At 36.4% G+C, this 21,200-nt stretch overlaps 1 protein-coding gene across 2 annotated transcripts; it reads left to right on the forward strand.

Annotated features, from left to right (window-relative positions):
• Positions 1 to 8,114: 8,114 nt before the first annotated feature.
• LOC132792879 (protein crossbronx-like) lies at positions 8,115 to 9,204 on the forward strand. Of its 2 annotated transcripts, none has more exons than XM_060802400.1 (2): positions 8,115 to 8,224; positions 8,280 to 9,204. In XM_060802400.1, the coding sequence occupies exon 2, from the start codon at positions 8,288 to 8,290 to the stop codon at positions 9,059 to 9,061; it is 774 nt and encodes a 257-aa protein (XP_060658383.1). In that variant the 5' UTR covers positions 8,115 to 8,224; positions 8,280 to 8,287; the 3' UTR covers positions 9,062 to 9,204. The 2 variants fall into 2 exon arrangements, with proteins under 2 accessions (XP_060658383.1, XP_060658385.1); XM_060802402.1 differs by having other exon boundaries at positions 8,123 to 8,224; positions 8,267 to 9,204.
• Positions 9,205 to 21,200: the final 11,996 nt, after the last annotated feature.

Raw genomic sequence — 21,200 nt, forward strand, 5'->3', positions numbered from 1 at the left:
TTATCCTAAAAATATTAAATAAATATTAATATGAATATTAAGAACTTAAAAAATATTCAGCTAAATTATGAATTAATACAAATAACTTTTTTTTCAATTATTTTAAGTTTGTAATTTGAAATATATTAGTTGGTCATGTTATCTTAAAAATGTCAAATAAATATAAAAACAAATACTTAAAAGACAATCTTTAAAAAACATCTAAAATATATATTAATACAAATAATTTTGTTTTTACTAAATTTTAAAAAATATTTGAGTTAAACATTTTTTCTTAAAATAACAATTTTATATAAATATTTAGTTAATGTTGGAAAGCATATAACATAAATAAATTTCTAATACATATTTTAAATTATAAACGATGCCTCAATTTTAAGTAATTTAAAAAATATTTGTAGATGACATTGAGTTTTAATCAAAATTACAATTTCTTAAGCACGATTTTAAATATGATTTTATCTCATTTCAATTATATATTTATCTACATTAATCAATTATTAATTTATTAATTTTGTCACAAAATTGCATTACACTTTTAAATAGCATATTTGTAGGGTATTGTTATAGGGCGATAAACTTAGACCGCTACTGCACTCTGTTCAGTTTTGGCGAGCCTAAAAAGCCAGAGCGAAGTCGTAAGCCGTAAGCGATATGCCGATAATATGATTTTCAGTTAATAAATAACTACCTAAAGAGGCGATAGCTTCATGGAGAGCTGATGGGTTGGCTTGGTATGGCATCGAATGGGATGTGATGGGATGGGATGGGATGGGTCACTTACAGTACTGTACTCAATTGGTTTATGCTTTGATTAACTGTTGTCAAGAGCTGGGCCGCATGCCGTGGCCATGGCACGAGCTGTTGCTTAAACAGATGCTGCCTCTGATGCTTAAGCTGCTGCTGCTCCTCTTGATGATGGCTTTGTTCGATTGCCGCTGCTGCAAATTACTTATGCATTATTATAACTTTGATGTTGGTTGCCAAACAGCATCAAGAAGCCATCAACAAGACACTGAGTCGTATCGACTAGCGAATACCATCAGCAAATTGACGTTCTGAAATTGTTACTTAATCAACCAAATTGATTGAGAAATGAAGTGGGAATTGTGCTACCCTTTGCCCGCGTAGCAAAGGGTATCAAAAAGCAGGGCGCACGTTCATTTATCTTGATGCGTCGCAATTGTTGCTGTTGCTGTTGCTTTTGGAATCTTCGGTGGCTGCTGCGATTTTTCAACTGCGGCGCGTTCTGCTGTCTTCATTGTGGCGTTATCTCAGTCTCTGCGTATTTTTTCTTTATTTTGCTTGCTTTTTTTTTATTGTTTTCATTTTTTGTTTCTGCATCTTCTTTTTTGGACTGCATACGTCAGTGTCTGATAAGCGAACGCTGCAAGTTGCTACCATTTTTGCATGGTCTGCTAAAATATTTCTCATGTAAAGGGCCCGACGCTGATTTAGCGCTGCTTCGGCGTGTACTATAACCAGGCGGGCAGGTTCCGTTGTATGAGGTGAAGAAGTGAAAAAAAGGGGAAAAGAAATCCCAGCAGGGTAGATTTACACAGCTGATAACATTACGTATACGCCAAGCTGTCTTCGTATTTACCTTTCAGGCGGCTTGTGAATTATTTTTTGACAACTCTCTGGTCATCGATTAAGCAGCTTAAGGCTTATCGGCTATCCGGCTGTCTGCCAAAAATAAATAAGGGGAGCAATAAGTTGCAGTCTCGGGTGATTGACCTTCTTCAAACTTAAGAAGCTTTAAAGAAATTCGGATTTATTATACACTTAAGAGATTCGAATAGTATTTTGTCTTATTTTATTGTCTGTACGTCACATAATAGAATAGCACAAGTGTAGCGCAATAACATAACAATTACAGAAAACATTAGCATTTAAGTTGTTTTTGCGTGAAGCCAAACTGACAACATTGAAACTTGCATTCCAAGCTTCGTTCTCAATTGTCAAGTCAACTGCAGAGTAGTAGCTCGTATCTATCTAGTTCTATCAGTTCACAAACAGATCACTATCAATTAGTAGAAGCTGCTGGCTTATTTCTTCAATTCAAATGCCAAGTCTTCTTCTCATATGCTCCCCCAGCGAGCCAGTTCAAAGCTAATCTAAACTAAACGGCAACTAAACTATTTATTAATGCTAAAGGCTAACCGGCTGCCTGGCGGGTCTTTAGTCTTTGGCATTCGTCTATCACGGCTGCTGTTGTTGGGGATTTGCTGACTGTTTTTATTTTTATTTTTTCGTATTTAATTGAAATGAATTCATTAAGCCTTTGATTTGCCTTGCAAATCAACGGAAATGCAGCTCTGACTTTACCTTTGACGTCTCAGCTCAGCTTGAGTTAACTCGTCTTGGCATGGCCACGGAGTTGGCTCCGGCTAATGGAGCTCACATCAAAGCGCGGTCAGGTCTCTCGCTCTCTCGCTCTCCTGTCTTTAGGTTGCAGCTTGGGCTTTACAATAATTTAAGGTGAATTAAATATACGAAAATTAACTGCTGCAACTGTTGCTGTGTTTGCTCCAATTCCAATTCGGTACTCGAATCTTGCAACTGTTGCACGTTTTGCATGTCAAGAAAATTGCTTCATTTGTGTCCGCGCGATTGTCAACCACGAACATGATAAACCGCGACCGAAAGCAGACATAATGAGTGACTTATAGGAATATCCATTGTCAGGGCAAATGTACGAATTCGAGTTCGAGTATTTCAAGCGGTTGAAAAATCAACTGACACAAAAGACAACACAAGCCGAAGAATTTCTCCATAGTTTTAATTATTTCCACAGCAAGGCTTGGCTTCATAATTGATATATCCCATTATCTGACTCATTAATACCCTATACTTAATAACGAACATAATGAACATAAAAGAGATGTTAATAGAGATAACTATTTTTAGTAACTTATCGAACCCTTTTAAGCCAAGTGTTATAGGTACTTGGGCACATAAAGTTTTCAATTTTCTTGCAACAACAAAGCGGGTCAACTTATGGCTACGTGACTGCCCCCAAAAATGGTAGAACCAAAAAAAACCGAAAAAAGAAAAACACACTTTGAGACAAGTTTTGTTCTAGCGGCAAATTAAAATTGTTGAAAGTGCTTCCCACCCATTATTTGGCTCCTGCTTCCAGCTAGCTCTTAAAACATCATGAGCTAATGGCACGTGCTTATCGAGCATATCAGCAGCAGCTCAAGCATCTTGTCACCATTCAGTGAATTTTCTCTCAATTTGAAAGGGTTCTCTTCTCACAAGTGCACACCGATAAGAAAAATAGAAAGTCAAATAAAATGAGAGAAAATGATAATAATAATAGCAATTGAATTTTATTGATATTGCCTGGCAAGTTAGTGTGAATTGAAATTTATGAGTGTTAAATGCGTTTTGTTTGCTATTTGGTTTTGTTTTTGGTTTTTGTGGTGTTCGTCGTCGTGGCCTTTGGGCTAAATGCTTGGCCAATAAATTCAAATTCTATGGCCGCATAGCAATTATGCAATTGTTTGTGCTGCAAATAAAATGAAGCCAAGTGTATCCGATGGATGCAAATACTTTTGGCATGCAGGAAGCACAAGGCAATGCCAGCAAAAACTGAACCAAACCAAAAGCAAGGCACCAGCGTGTTGTTCTGCCAGTCTAAAAACTCCAAATCGATATGCAAATACGAACGAATGAGGCGTACACACAAATCGCAAAAAACGAGCTGAGTTAAGCTCGGTTTTGAGCTGCCACGCCTCCCTTGAGCTCCCCACCACGGCCCCGGCCCCGGCCCCGGCCACCGCTTGTGTGTCGCTTAGCACCCAAAGTCGTTTTGACCAAATTCGTCGCTGGATCTGTTTTACCTGAAGACGGCTAACTGTGTGGCTATTACAACTGCTCTCTGTGTGCAGCTCGCTGATGGCTGCTGCCTGCTGCCTGCTTTTTGTTGCAAGCTAAACCGATCCAAAACTGAACTGAGCTCAGTTGTTTTGCTTTGGTGGTCCACTCCTTGGCATGGCTTATTCCTATTGCTATCAATTGTGCATGCAATTTATTTTTAAAGAAATAATTGCTCTGCCTCTGCTTTTCCAACGATTATGCAAATATTAGTATATGCTGTTGTTGTCGTTGTTGTTGTTGTTGTTGTTGTTCTACTCCATTCCTTACCAAATACTTTGGATAATAATACGACAACGACAACGACTGCGACTATGAGTGTGACTGTGACTGTGAGTGCGAGTTCGAGTACTCGAAATGAACGGCAAGTGAAAGAGTTCGCATCTAATTTAAATGTGCCACACACAAAGCCAATGACAATGCTTTACACAAAATCCACATAAATCAAAGCAAGCTAAATTATACACATCATAATAATTCCGCCCTTTTTCTTATTTTTCGAGTTTCCAACTTTTTGACTCGTTTTGATGCTGCCGCATTTTTAGTCAATGCCTGAAAGTATGTGCTAAAAAATTTCATAACAATCTCGTAAATTCATAAATAAATTCATGAATAAAAATTCAAATTCTTGATTAATTCTATTAGAGGTTCATTGATATGCATTTTAAATTGTGATGTTATGCTTCTATTTTTCATGGGATCTTGACTAAATAAACAAGTAAGAAAACTACAGTCTACTACTATTGCACTACATTCTATGGCGGGAAATGTATATAACAGATAGAAGTAGGCATATCCGACGCTATAAAGTATATATATTCTTCACCAGCTTCAACAGCTGAGATGATCTAGCCATGTCCGTCTGTCCGTATGAATCACTGGATTTCGGAGACTTTAAGAGATAGAGCTATAATTTGTTTATGTTATTAAAAATCGAATAACAAGCGTAATTTTAAAACTAGAGCTTTAAAATTGTGGAAGTTATTAAAGAAATACTTTTGTATGTGCAAAAACGCCTCCTTACTAGGGGTCTTAGTTGCTTTGGCTGACAATCTGGTATATTGTGCCGTCTATGATATATTTTGATATACCAAATACACAATTTGGAATTTTTAATTGTTTGGTTTATATTATTTTTGGAAAAATACTGAAATATTTTGCTTTTGTTCAATATGGTTATCGGGTATCTCACAGTCGAGCATACTCGGCTGTAACTTTCTTACTTGTTTAAAAATAATTTTGGGTAGTAGTTTTAGAGTGAAGATATTATTGTACTAAATAAATTCGTTTATTTTAAGAGTCCGATTATTGCTAGTTTTTTAAGCAAGAGCTTTATATACTATATTTTTAGTAAATTCTTAAGCCTTTTGCCAATTGGAAATTGCATTTTACGTTTAAATGGTTTTAGAGCCATTTTCGAGAACTGATCAAAACACTTTGGTATAAGTCAATTCTTTTACACATTGAACAAGTCTCACACACACACATGTCCTATCTTTAACTTGCAACATTCTGAGGGCAGATAAAGTATCCGCATGCCTTTTTTGCGCCTTTTTGGTTAATGAAAGTGGCAGTAAATGAAATTGGCAGCACGTTATTATTCTTTTGGTTCTTTGCTGTATATGTATTTTTTGGCTTTTGGACAGACATGTGGGCCTCGCAAAAGTTTATCTTATATAACAACAACAAGCACTTAAGTGTTATATGCCACCGTATTACAACTGGTCCGAGCCGCGCTCAGAACGACCCAAAATGCAGCGTAGCATAAATGAAGAAAGCTGATAAGAAAAAGTAACAAAAAAAAGGCAAGTTAAAAAGGCGGCACGAAAAAGTGCTGCCCGCATAAAAGTCGTTGCTCAAAGGAAGAAGACAGTCAAACAGCAATAACAACAGCAACAGCAACAGCAACAACAAAAACAAAAACAAAAATAATAAAATAAAATAAAGCTGAAATTGAATGTTGCGATTCGTGTTGCGTGGCGGGCCCAGGTGACAAGCAATTCCCCACAGGTGCAGGCCAAGTTAACGGTGTATAGTAGTATGTGGCAAGGCATCGAAACTCGTATTAGCAATTGCCCTTAGCGCTATAAAACAAGCCAAACATTTTGACATGGGTTAGTTTTTGCAAGGCCCACAAAAACCAAAACCAAAATGTGGGTAGGTGAAAATGAGGCGAGTCGAAATCCCATCGGATTGTTGCCGCTTGACCCTTTCTGCGCCTGGGTGTTGCACCCATGTCAATGCACTGACAACTGGCGTTAACCAAGCCAGAAAGAAAGTCAGCTACAGTCACAAATCATAACGTATCATATCATATCAGAGTATAAATTTTAATGAGTTGCATTTCAGCAACAGACAGTGCAGCGGCAACAGCAACAGCAACTCCTTGGTGATACAAAATTGTATTTCCGTTCGTTATTCATTTATTTTTTTGTGGGGGATTTCTTATCTTTGAGTCGTTGGGGAACTTATCAAAGAAGCTTCACTGTCTGTCAGAGTGTTTATGATATGTTTGGTCAAATAATGAAAGTGCCAAAAGATATGAAAGAAAAAAAAAAAACTGCCTTTAGCTGTAGCTACGTGACTGCCAATTAGCAGCTGCGGCCATTGGCATGCAAATATTTATGATGCTCGTATATAGTATTTATAAAGTTGAAGAGCGACTTACAGTGAGTCCCTCTTTTGACTTCCGTCACATAATAAATTCATAACAAATCGTACATACGAACATATAGTCTGTACATATGTACTAACATACTAAGTATCTGCGTGTGTGTGTGTGTGACATGCGACATTATAATGCCACATTATGTTGCGAGTGCGTGAAAGAACCGTACATCAGACCATTGAAGTCATAAATCAAAAATCCACAAACACATGCGACGTTGTCTATGCGATGCTGATGCTGCGTGGCGTGTGTGCAGCTTGTTTGTATCATGCTGCAAGTATTCGCAAAATTATTACACTTGACATGATTGAATATACCGCTGAGTACGAGTCCACATACAAACATACTACATATACATACATATATACGAGGTACCAGTCCGCGACCGGTGTCCAGTCGTTATGCCCTCCAAGTGTCCGCTCAGCTCACCACGCAGTTGTCGCTGCAGCTCAAGCTGAAGCTGGACATAGTTTTTTGCTTGTCCCAGTGGGCAATTCCCGTTTCTCTGCTTCACAAGTTGACATGCCGCATAAATGTAAGTGCTTGCAATGTTATTTAGTGTTCAGTGCTCACTACATTGTACATAATTACACCCGGCATCCACAGTGTGTAAGGATGGGATAATAAACTTGAAAATTATCAAGAATCCATCTCCTCTTAAGTACAAATCACGCTGTTAGCAAATTTTTTTCTTATAAATATTTTATTATTATTATTTTAACTATAGTAGAAAAATGTCAAATGTTTTAAATTTATAGATTCTATATTATTATTGTTTTTTATTGACAAATAAAATAAAACAAATATGTATTTTACTCATTCATTAAATCAAAAATTTTATTTATGTATTATTATTTATTTCAGTAAATTTCAATTTGCAATCCCTAATTAAAATACTTTATTTAATAAGAGTTTTTACAATTTAACTTTATCAATATGAATATTACTGTTGTGAAGCAATCTTTATTCCTTAAAATCATTTCAATTTGGCGAGCTTAATTTTAAGAATTATTGTTATTGACATGAAAGCTGATGAAGCTCTAAATGCCTTTAATTAAATAGGTTTAAGATGGGAGCTCTTAACAAACGATATCGTCATGAAGTATAAAATGTTAAAATGCTGATAAAGAATATGAATGCTGATAAGAATATCATCAAAGTCAATAGACTTACAAAAAATACATATACATATACATGTGTATATTGAAAGATTCGTCTTTCATAATGTATGCTTATGTAGAATTGGAACTGCATTAACACATGTATATTAAAAGTTCGCCATATGAATCCTCTAGCAGATTGCGAAATTGGTCAATCGATTCGGTTTTTAAATATATTTGACTAGTGCGAAAGAACAATTACTAATACAACTACTTAAACAAAATGTTATTAAAAGAAGTAACAAAGGTGGCGATACTTTTTGAGTTTCACGACAATGAGACATATCTTTTGGACCCTATGTAATTATGACACCGTGAACATTTGATCAACTATTTCGTTATCGATTTCATTGATTTCAGTTTGAATATGAGGCTTTGTGAATGCTTTCAAGATGTAAGTTTGTAAGTTAGTTATTTATAGTTTATTAAAAGACTCACAACACAATTCAACACGACACACAACATACACTCCATAAAATTTCCACCCAACATTTCAAAATTTTGCAATATTTGAGTAAGTTGAAGTACGAATGATCCATTGCAAGTTGCCAATTAGATTTCATTGCTAGCCGCAGACATGTGTCTGGAGACCACATCAACCAACAGCAAGACGCTGGCTCTGATCACCCAAGGTTATAAGGTGATAGCCGAGTATCAACTGATCGAGCAGATGCAGTTGAAGGGCATTTATGCTATACCCAGCTATTCCAGTGCCGTGCTTTGGTTCGGTGTGATCTTTATACACAGCGGTTTATATGCGGATGGCATCTTTCGTTTCTCCATATTGCTGCCGGATCTCTTCCCGGATGCAGTCAGTCTGCCCACAGTCATTTTTGAGAAGGGCGTCTTTCATCCGCATATCTGTACGATCTCACATAGTCTTGATTTGACGCCTCTCTTTCAATATTGGAACAAGAAGGAGCATCACATTTGGCATATTCTTAAGTACATTCAACTTATATTTGCCGATCCGGAAGGCAGTGTCTGCATGGGACTATCATCGAATGGAGAACCCATTCTTCTAAGCGACGTCAACAATATGGAGGCAATGCGTCTACTATCCCACAGCCGAGTAGACTATTCTCTCCGTGTAAAAGCCTGCATCGCTTCGAGCTTGGAGCATATGTTCGATACTCCACCCATTAAGGATCCCCACTATATCATCTTCAAGCGCTATCAACCCGAAATGCATCGGGCAGTGATGGCACGCCTCAAGAGCAATAGTTGGTATTCCTTAGCAGCTCCGTCGTCACAGCCTTCCGAGTGTGTGGCACGTATCGAGTCGGAGCAGCAGTTGCGCCGGGAGGAGGCAGCTCAACGGGCAGGTCTTCTTGGCAATAGTCAAAATTAAGAAATTAATTAGTCTTCTAAAAAAATGGGCAAGTCACCTAAATTTCATGTGTAGTGTAAATTGTAAATATTTTATCCATTGACACTAACGGACTGTGGAATTACACTGACAAAACCATAAAATAAATATGTATGTAAAATCTATCGATACCAAGTACTTATTATGTTCGATGCTGCCAACTTGTATCATCTTAAAGATTTTAACAATGTGGCAACTTTAGATCAACGTTGTAACGGTGTTGTCATTACCGAAATATGATAAACGAGTAAGAAAGCTACAGTCAAGTGTGCTCGACTGTGAGATACCCGCTACCCATTTTGAATAAAAGCAATCTGTTGGCGCATTTGATTTAGTGTAATTAAGAGCATGAAGTTATCAAATGAAGTTATTAGAATTAGGGCGAAGCGAGAGCGCAATAAAGCTTTCGTTTTGCTCTCTGAGCGAATTCGCATCGCCTCGCCACTCTAGTTAAGTTAGGCTTAATGTAACTTAAAATAGAATCACAAAGTAGTTGAAATCAAGAACTCATCAGCGCGTCGTCACTCTTGCCGTATTCTTCTCGTTTCGTTTTCGTATTGTACCAACAACAGTTAGGTCCATTACTTTGTTCGCGAATAAAGCGGAAATATAATATTGCAAAAGCTTTTGTGATATTTCACAATCTATTGCGGTATTATTCTCAAAATATACCGAAAATACTACAAAAATACTAAAAATATTCCAAAATGTATTTTCGGTATATCGATGTAGCACAACATTCAAAATATACCAAAGACGACACGATATACCAGATTGTCAGCCAAAGCAACTAAGACCCCTAGTAAGTAGGCGTTTTTGCTAATACAAAAGTATTTCCACAATTTTTGTCTGATCACAACCAAAATTTTCAGGAATCATAACTACTATAAATGTTGTCGAAAAAAATGATAGCTGTATCTCTTATAGTCTCTGAGATCTAGGTGTTCATATGGACAGACGGACAGACGGTCATTGCTAGATCGTCTCGACTGTTGACGCTGATCAAGAATATATATACATTATGGGGTCGGAGATGCCTCCTTCTACCTGTTACATACTTTTTCTGCCGGTACAAAGTAGCGGGTATAAAAACTTATAAATAAAATCACAGAATATTATAGGCCGATTTTATAATGAAGTAATTCTACTTGAACAAAATGTTGTCGTTATGTTCATTTGCGAGTTTATTTTTGCCTACATACGAATATGTAATTATTACAGGTCTATTTAAAGTGTGCAATTAGCTAATCAACGACCTCTGAGCGCAATGTAATTATTATGTCTCATATGAATTAATTTCGCAATATATTCTAGGCTTTGTAAGCAAATATATGAATATTCAAATATGTATAGTCATACCTACATACATACATACATATACATATATACATACATGCATTGTTCAATTTATGGTTTGAACATAATGTAATTAGTTACATTGTCGAAACACACGTTTTTTTTATAAGTTTGCCTGCATGCAATTTTAAATGGGACTACCCGAAAATGTGTAGAACAGTGAATTAACGCATTTGTAAATGCATCAATAGATTTACAATTGGATATTATGAAGCAATTAAGTTCGAATTAGGGTTAGTTATTATTTATTTCACCTCGCTGTTTTTCATAATAGTGTGTCTCCCGCTGAGTTCTGTATGATAAAAATGAATGTTAGCATCACAATAATTATGGGGAATGAAATGCACTGCAATCGTCAATTTCCACATTACAGAACACTGCTCTTAGTGCAACTTGCAACTTGAAACTTGCATGCTGCCGAAGTGGCATTCCGAAATATTAAAAGCTTTGCCATTTTGCATGCACTGAATGCACTGGGCGAAGCTGTCGTCGCTTGGCGCACAATATGTATACAAAAGTGACAATTTGATTTATCACTGCACTTTGTCGAGCAACGAGTCGGCAGACTCTTGGTTATTTTGCCAGCATATGGCTATGGAATATGAAATCTGGAATCAGGGTTCTGAGACCACACAGCTTCCTCGTTAGCCGGTTACTTTTATTCAACTCCGAAATTCGTTCGTTCATGAAATTACAAATGTGAGTGCAATGTGCCATATTTTAGGCCATTTGTGACTGGGCTTTTAGTTTCCTTGGACTGAACATCGAAGTGGGCGACAATGCATCCATTTTGAACTAATTGTATCATACCTTATGGGAAGCTGTTTCTTGAATTGAATTCGAAAAGAATTGATTGGGTATATAACTTTAGAATTTCGATTGGTTTATGGTTGAGTGCGTTTTAATATTATGAATCACAGCGTGATTGGAAACTAAGTAAGATAGCTACATTCAGTGTGCTCGACTGTGAGATACTCACTACCTATTTTAATTAATAATAAAACAATGAAAAAGCGGTAATGCATTTAAAATAAAGTAATTAAATATACAAAAAAAAAGACAAAAATATAATGACGATATACTTTTATATTCAATAAATTCTCTATAATTAGAGCTTAATTTCTGGTTTTGTTGTAAGTAGAAATCCCTATATATCACTATCACAATACGGATTGGTTAGTTGATATTCTCGTTTATTTCTATATATATGTATGTATATCTATATCTATTTTAAATTAATTCAAATGTTTTTTAACGTTCATCGCACACATAAAGCGCTTTATTGTTGATATTAGGAAATAATATATATCTTGGATTAAAAGGCTAGATCGACATGAAATTCTAAGACCTTGATATATTTCTAAAACTTTGTTAGGCCATTCACATCCAAGAACATCCACAAGCCACAACTGACCGTGAAATTGGCATTGTCTTAATTTTATATGCGTTGTGTTGAAATTAAGACATATAGTAGAAAGGGCGTTAACGAAATATTTTAACAGCAACAATAACATCGAAAACAGCATTAACAATTAAGTCGTAATAAATTGTAGCACTGCGTGGGCTGAACTTGCACTCAGATGGATCGACGCGTCTGCTGCAAGCGAGTTTATGTGGTTTCGGCTTCAATTAAAATGCCATAAAATTGCTTCAAGCTGCGCCGCCGAAACACGTGACAAAGTACGAGTATAAAGGCCATTGTTACGAGTATTGTGTATTTGTTGTTGATGTTGTTTTTGTTTTTGTTTTTGTGTTTTTATTGATTTGGGGCCTGGCTCATCAGAGTCCCTGGTGAAATCGGCATATCCCCCCTGCAGCTGCAGTTATCAACGGACATCAAAACAATTGCCACCATGGATGCGACGTTGAGGCCAAAAAAGGTGTGGGAGATGGAAGAGCCTAGCTAGCAATGTAGCTTCGTTCGGTTGGTTCGTTTGTTTCGGTCTGTCTGACAAGTTGGCGGCTATGGCAAGCCAAACCACGTTCAATTGCAGCACCACCAACAGGTAAAATGATTGCGAAGAGCGGGAAGTTGGAGAGAAGCAACAGCAACAGCAACAGCATCAACTTTAGCTTCAGTTTCGGCGTTTCGATTTCCTTGGAAAACCGCTAGAGACTTGCGAACGACCTGAACTGAACTGCTTAGCATTTGTCTCAAAAGCGAGCGGGAGATCGAGAAGGAGAAGGAGAAGGAGACGCGACTCCGATGAGGATGACGATGTCGGGGACACAGATTGGTATTTATATGCAAGTTCATGGCATGGCCGAAGCGCGCACACACATCATCATCGATTATAATCGAAATGGGATTGTAAATCAAATCGCATTGAATGGTAGTGACTTTAAAATGGGCTTCATTATCGCCGATGTCGATGCGATGCCGATGCTGGTGCCGCACGAGAGAGACAGAGAGCGAGAGAGAGAGAGAGAGAATCCTGGCCGTAGCTGCAGCGACGTCGGCAGTCAACAGTCGCAGTTGCCATTGTCGGTGGCGAGTGCTGCTGTTGCTGCTGCTGCTGCTGCCGACGCCGTCGAAGTGACATTCAATGCCATAATTTATGAGTTTATCTTTTTCGCGCCGCCAAATCGTACGCTAAATGCTGTCTGGCCAGACCAGATCCAAAGCAGGACAGGACAGGACAGAATGGCCCTGGCCTGGCCATGGGACGGACAGACGAGACACAACCAGACCAGACCAGACCAGACTCGACCCGGCCAAACGAAGCCATATGCCTGCCGCCGTTTATTCGTTGGCTAGTGCTTTTCTACTTTTTGGATGTTGCATTCGATTTTTCGCATATGCAAACAAAACAAACGGCAAACAAACCAACACAACGTGCGCATATTTTATGGCGCTGCGAATCCCATTTGTATTGGTATTGGTAATGGTATTGGTAATGGTATTGATATTGCTATTGCAATATCTATTCCTACATATTGCTATTGCTATTCCTATTCCTATTCACATTCGCATTCGTATTCCTAGAGTTTCAGCTTGTGACTATTCGATTTCTGACTTTGTTCGCCGTTGTCGTCGTGGTCGATCGTTTAATGTCGGGCAATTAAAATTGGAGCTTTGTAGTGTTTGGGTATGTGTAGCCTTTTATGAGTTATGGGGTTCTCGCTGACAAGCCCGACCCTTCCCCTACGCCGGGGGGCTGCAAGTGTCTCAGCTGCAGTCAATTGTTGTCATTTACTTGCAATGTGTGTGAATTACAATGTGCTAAAAATATCAACAGTCAGTGGCCCTTGGAATGATTCACATATGCAAACTTTGATTAACTTTTGCAATTCGATATTTTTAGGTTTATTATATAAACCCGAAAAATCTATTCTTTACACCATAATCAACTTAACTATGGTTGATGAAAACAATTGCATCACATTTCTAGGCTTCCAAATTCGAAAAAAGTCTTAATGTAAATGAAAGAAACAAGTAAACAATTTCTAAGTAAAAAATTGAATTTGTTTAACAAAAATATAGAATATATATAAATAATTATATATGGGCAATTCCTGAAAATGGTAAACCACGACCGAAAAAAAAAATCTTCACATTCATCGTATTTTCTTGTATAAAAGAAATATCCAAATTTTCATAATACAATAGATCCGTAGCATATCTCCGTTGTTTTTATAAAAAAAATTTGCCTGCAAACTAAAAAAATGCAATTTTTTCTCATTTAGCTACTTTTATATGCATTTTTTTGTTTAATTATTTCACAAGGAAAACATAAGATATGTTTGCTTTTTTTCTACCAAATCTCTTAATAGCAATCCAATAATAAGATAAAAAATGCAAAGTGAGCGAAAAAATGTTCAATTAACTGTTTATTTTTATTTTGCTTCTTAGCTATGTTCAAATCGTACGTTCGCGACCGAAAACATCATTTTATTGTAATTGCTTCGCATTAAGTGCAAGCAGGTGAATGAAACTTCGCGTGTTAATTTATTTTGGTATATATATTTTAAATATAAAAAAAAATCGTTGGGGTTAATCTAACCAATCTTTTTTTTTATTGATTGTTAAAGTAGCGTACGTTCGAGACCTTACCTACATATAAGCAAATGTCGATTTTGACTTGCATCGCATGGATTTTTGAAAAAATAAAAATTTTTTTTTTTGCTTTTATTGTATTAGACACATTAAATTGAGTTAAGTCCGTTTGTTTTTAAGAAATATGAAGTTATTAATCAAAAAAGTTGTGGTAAAAAAAAAAATTTAATAAATAATATAACATGGAAAAATTGTACGTTCGCGACCGGAACTTAATTAAAATAAAAAGAAATAAATGAAGATATTTTCTTGAGAATAGACTTAATTGAAAGCTATATGAATCTATCTTAAAATTAAAGTTATTTCTTTAAAATATTCCGTCTCAATTCGCAGAGTTTTGCATTTTACTGTATTAAGCCAAAGTCGACTTCCATTTTGCGTACGTTCGTGACCGCATGTTTTTTGACAATATTATGAAAATTAAAAATCGATAAGCCCCATAATTTACACTAACAAAAGAGCTAAATAAATGCTATTGCAAAGTAAAAAAAAAAGTTTCAGGAAACGTTTGTTTTCGATTATATTTTTTAATTTATCTCGTACGAATGTACGTTCGCGACCCGGGGAAATGCCCATCTATATATACAAATTATAATTTTTAAAATAACTATGCTTAAATTTTGTTATATAAATAAATAGCTATATTAAATACGTGCAAGGTTCTTATTCAAATAGCTATCTCTAGTTAATCATATAAAATATTTGGTAGTTGTCGTAAGTGTTTCGAAAGCACTTAAATGCATTATGTAAAATAAGTTAATTTTAAGTTAGATTAGATTAATAGAATATTATTTAAGTAAAAATAAGTGAAATTATTATTATTTTTACATTTACATTTATCTGAAACCTATTCCTATTACCTATTCAAACAAAAAGAATGCTTTTATAGGCTGTTGAATGTGGTTTGAAACCATTTTAATATCGCTTTATGCAATAAAAAAGTAAAAAAAAATAATTGAATAATATGAAAATATAGTATATATGCATATATATGAAATAAGTAAGAAAACTAGAGTACTGAACATACCAGATTGTCAGTCAAACCGTATATCATCTCTGTTGTTGACGCTGATCAATAATATATATACTTTATAGGCCTCCTTTTGCCTGTTACATACTGCAATCACAAAGTTATAATACTAAATGTATTATTAATACAAAGTTATAAAGCTAAATGTTGAAAATAGCATCATAGTAAATCTGAGCTAAAACTGTTAAAAACAAGTAAGAAAGCTACAGTCGAGTGTACTCGACTGTGAGATACCCGCTACCCATTTTGAATAAAAGCATTATATTTTGCGGTATATTTCTCAAAATGAACCGAATATACTATAAAAATACTAAAAAAAATATACCGAATGGTATATGTGGTATATCGATATAGTACCGCATTCAAAATATACCATAGACGGCACAATATACCAGGTTGTCGGCCAAAGCAAATTAGACCCCAGTAAAATTCGTAACTCTAGCTTTAAAAATTACGCTTGTTATTCGATTTTTTTGATTTGCGGGGGCGAAAGGGGGCGTGGCAAAAATTTGAAACAAACTTGATCTGTGTGCAAACATAACAAATGTTGTCGAAAAAAAATTATAGCTCTATCTCTTATAGTCTCTGAGATCTAGGTGTTCATACGGACGGACGGACAGACACACAGACACACAGACACACAGACGGACATGGCTAGATCGTCTCGGCTGTTGACGCTGATCAAGAATATATATACTTTGTAGGGTTGGAGATGCCTCCTTCTACCTGTTACATACATTTCCTGCCGGCACAAAGTTATAATACCCTTCTACCCTATGGGTAGCGGGTATAAAAATTGTATAAAAGATGTATAATTGGTAGAATTCTTTATTGTGTTAAATATGTGAAATGAAGTACTTACTGTTATCCACAGTCTTAACCTCAATACACTATACTCACGCAAAATAAGTTACTTGTAAGGGAATCGGGAATTGAGTATATTTTGGCTGAGATTGCTTTCAGTATTAAATCATTGCCTAATACTTCATCCAATAACAACATTCTTCCATTTTGATTCTAATTTGATTTCCTATCATGTAACATAAATAAATTCCAAAAAGTTGTTTCACCATCGCAATGTGCCACTTGTTATACTTTAACAAATCACGAAATTTAATTCAATTATCCAAACACTCTTTATTGTTTTGAGCTCACACTCAAGATGCATGGCAATTCTTTTGCGGTTTGCTCTGTTTTAAAGTGTTTTGCGTCGGGACTGGGTGCTTGCAACATTCCGCACGTATGCCAAAACAAAGATGCCGACCAGTTTCTGGAGTTTTAGTTTGTGTGCTCGTATCATCAACTCAACTGCTGCAAGTTGCTCACTTCTTTTCAATTTCAATGCACTTGGCCATGTAATCACAGCGCCTAATTCTAAACCGTTTTTCATGGCCGAAATGCGAACCGGTTGGCCAACTTTAACTAATACATCATTATGCTGGCATGTTGCTGTTGCAAGTAGTTGTTGCGAGTTGAGCGTTGCGCGTTGCGCGTTGCGCGTTGCCTGTTGCCCGATGCTCGTAATAATCAATTACGCGTCAGGCACGATCTTGACGCGATCCTCGCATGCCATGCCACTCCGATTCGCATCATGAGCTACGACGATTCTTTTCCATTCCATCCAATCTCAGCTCTAGCCACATATTTTGCTTTCTGTTCAGTTCGGTTCAGTTGAGTTCGGTTTCCAGAACTCATGCGCCAATAATAAATTACAAAACAAAACTCAAAGAACAGGTTCAATTACATTTAACAAGAGCTGCAAACAGCTGATTTGTAGTTGCATCCACAAGTTGCAGACGCGACGGTGACTGCAGAGGGGCCATTGAAATGGAGCCCAATGGCAAATTAAATAGATTTACGCTGGTAAAGTGTTGCTGATTGGGATAATCAACGCGTTTGCCGAGCAGTTGTTGCTGTTGTTGCTGCTGTCAAGGCATTATTACCGCCGCTTGTTGCTGTAGATGTTGTTGCTGTTGCTGCTGCTGTTGTTGCTGTTGTTCTACAACTAGCTCACATTGTGGCTGGTCCAGGCTGTTGAGTTGTGGCCGTTGTTAATCCCAAATTCGCATTGAAATTTGCATGGTCGTTGACGTCCGGCGGCAGCAATAGCTACAGCCATAGCAGCAACAATGCCAACAACAGCAACATTTACAACAACAACTACAACACAGGTTGACACACTTACTCTGTATGAGTGCCAGCTATTTGTTGCTCTGGCTGTTGCTGTTGCCGTTGTTGTTGCCTTTGTATTTCCGGTGGTGTTGAGCTACGCGTCCGGTTTTAATAAAATTTCTGACGCTGCTCAAGTGTTGCTGTAGCTGTTGCCGTTGCTCTTGCTGCTGCTGTTGCTGCAACGGCGACATGTTGCAGTGCTTCCTACGCTTCATGCCTTGGTCATTGTTGGTAATAGTAGTTGTAGTAGCTGGTTGCCATGTTAGCGTGTTGATATCACCCGCAGCGTAAATCTTGTGGATTAATCCAATTTAACACTTTATGCTGCACTGCGCTTTGACCATGTTGCAGGCGGCAACAGCACCAGCAGCAGCGATAGAAGCTGCAGCTAGCCGGCAATATGGACGTAATGCTTGGCTCTACACTGAAAAACTTTTAATTGATAATCAATTGAATTTTAGTTTGCTAAAAGTGTTATAAAATATTGAGGATACATGTTTTAATAATTCAGTTCTAACTATTTTCAAACTTTCACGTAATTTCGTTCTGCGCTTAAAATTGACTTTTGAATGTTGATTTCTTTGTTCCGATAGCACAAATTTCTACAAATTAATATAAATTCCAATAAAACTGTTTTCCCCGACTTACTCAATGCGTAGTGCAAATAATAACAGATAACAGACTGCAATTTATACACAATATAGTTTACGAAATTTGGGATTCACAATACCGCTATCAAAAGGACTGATTTTTATTTGAAAATAAAAAAACCCAGGATTTAAATAACATAGAAGTCAATTTCATATATTATAAAATAGTTCAATCATTTTATATGTTGCCAATAATTTTCTTAAATTCACATTAAAGCTAAGAAGCTCAATTGTATTATTAATATTATTATTGTGATCATTTTTATTGCACAATAATAAATATTATTAAAGCCACAATAAGGAAAGGTTTTTCAAAAACTACTCTTACTATCTTAATGTATATATGTATAACATATGTAAATGTTTTAAAATAAATTTATCAAGTACTCACCACAAGGTGCTCGATACCAAATAAACACAACCCAAAACTAAAAATAAATTTAAAAAAATTTTGTGCAATTAAAATTATTATTAAAAAACAGCATTACGTAACATATAAATTTAAGTTTAATTGCATTAAGAAGCATCTTAATGATATAGAAATAATTTCTTTTTATAAGCAAACAAAACGATGGTCAAATAAATGATGGTGTTTTTGTTTAATTCATTTTTATGTATTATTATTTATTATGCACATACAGTTATCATATTTGAAATCTGTTTTTTAGGTTTGATTTCTACAGCGAAGTACTTATTTCGCTTTAAATACAGCATCACATTAAGTATACGCCGCATGCTCCCAGAGCACTCATCCGATATCCATTTTACAATTTCACTCAGTGTCAGTCGCTTTTTGGCTCTAAGCACACTTTTTCCTCAGTGCATTGGGGGCGACCTTTTCAGTCACAGTCACTTTGCGACTCTGTTAGTTGGCTACCTTTGGCCAGTGCAAATCCCGGAAAGCGCCGTGGCCACCGCGCTTCACCGTCCCTGCTCATCCACCAACGTTTTAAGCCAGCCCACTTAGCTACCATTCAGTGCCAGCCAAGTTTCCCGCTAAACTTTTTTTTTTGTTTTTTTTCTGCTGTTTTCTTTTTGGTGTGTTTGGAGTGCGCACAAAATTTAATACGCTTGTGGTCACATGTGTTGCGCGCTTTTTTTACATATTTTTAAAAATAGCAAAGACAGCAACAGACCGTTTTATGTCACTCCCCTTCAGTTGGTTGGTGGTCTATCTGCTTCTCTCTTCAACTCCAACTCCAACTCTCTCTCTGTCTTTGTTGCGCTTTTCTGCTATGTAGTTGGGTTCCGGCACAAGCGCGAATTTAATTAAAATATGCAAATCGCTTTGTGGCATTTTGATCAAGTGTTGAGTTCGCTTTGCAGTCAGTCGCAAGTTCACCGAGGTCTCTCGCTCTCTTTCTCTAGGTTAAGCCACAGAGCACTGTGCTCGCTTGTTTCTGGCTTTACTTTTTATTCAAATACCCTGTGTGATGAGTCGAGTATTCGAAATGGAATCCAAAGAGGGCACATAAAATGTACATACGTTATCAATTCTCTACATTGCAATATTAATGCAGGGTATTTCGGTTTCGTTGCCAAATTAAGTCAATTCAGTTTTGTCTCTTTCGAAACTTGAAGTTTTGGGCGATAAAAGCGAGCGATAAAAACGTAACCAGTTGAGTTTTTCTTTTCGTTCTACTTATTGAGCGTGGGGTTCCAGTGTTCGAGAAACAAAACAAAAATACACAAAAAAAGGGAAACAAAATAACAAAAAGAAGAAGAAACACAAATCTCAGACAGAACGAAAGCCAAAAACTCATTCATACCCTTCATGAGGTGTGATTTTTATTTGGCTTGGGAACAACGGCGTGCAAATTAAATTTATTGCACATTTTATTTCCTTTGATGTTCGTTTGTTAACAAAATTGTTGGGGATTAACGTAACGGGCGCGGATTAGCCATGGCATTAACCAACAGCCAACAGCCAAGAGCCAACATCGTGATATGGCGTAACTCTTGCACTTCATCACTTCCCTCGACATGGACTAGAGTTGTACTACTTGGTTCTTCTCCTCTCCCTCCTCACCTCTTGGGTGTAGTTCAGTTCAATGTTTCATTTGCATTTTTATGGCAAATCTGTCTGTCTCTCTGTCTACGAGTGCAACAAAGTCTACCCCAAATGCGATTAAGTCATTCGGTTGTCTTCCCATTTCTATTCTTTTTAGCTTTGTCTTTCTTCTCTTCTCTTTTTGTTTTGTTTTTTTTTCTTTTGTGGGTGCTCGTGGGACTCATTGACATTGCTTTTGCTTTGTGCACTTTTAATTCGGTCTAATTAAGCAGGCAATAAGAAATGTAAGCGAAAAATAAAACTAAAAATTTGCCAAAAGGGAAAAGCATTTAAATTAAGCGTTAAAAATGATATAATTAGATTCGACTGCAACAAGGGAGTTTGTCAAAGTTGCTTAGTGTTCATGTACACTAATTATAAATTTAGATGTTGACTCTCCACTGAAATGGTATTTAATTGGTGAACTCACTTAGCTGCATATTAACTTCGCTGAATGGATAAGAAATTACTAAAAACAGGAAAGAAAAAACAACATTAATTTTTTTTTATATCTGATTTTTATTTAAAAATGAGTAAGCTTCAGTTCAGTGTGCTCGACTGTGAGAAACTCGCTACGCATTTTATATAAAAGCAAATCAGTGCGGTATTTTTTGTTGTTAAAGTAAAAAAAAATACTAAAATATACCGAATGTTATATTTGATATATCGTTGAAGTACTCCATTCGAAATGTAAACATTAAAAAAAAGTAAACATTAAACATTATTATACTCAAATATAAAGATCAACTGAAATGAATCACCTAAAATTAGTGTTTTGTACTCTTAAGTAGTAAACTTTATTTGTG

Source organism: Drosophila nasuta, chromosome 3, assembly GCF_023558535.2.
Source record: "Drosophila nasuta strain 15112-1781.00 chromosome 3, ASM2355853v1, whole genome shotgun sequence".
NCBI lineage: Eukaryota > Metazoa > Arthropoda > Insecta > Diptera > Drosophilidae > Drosophila > Drosophila nasuta.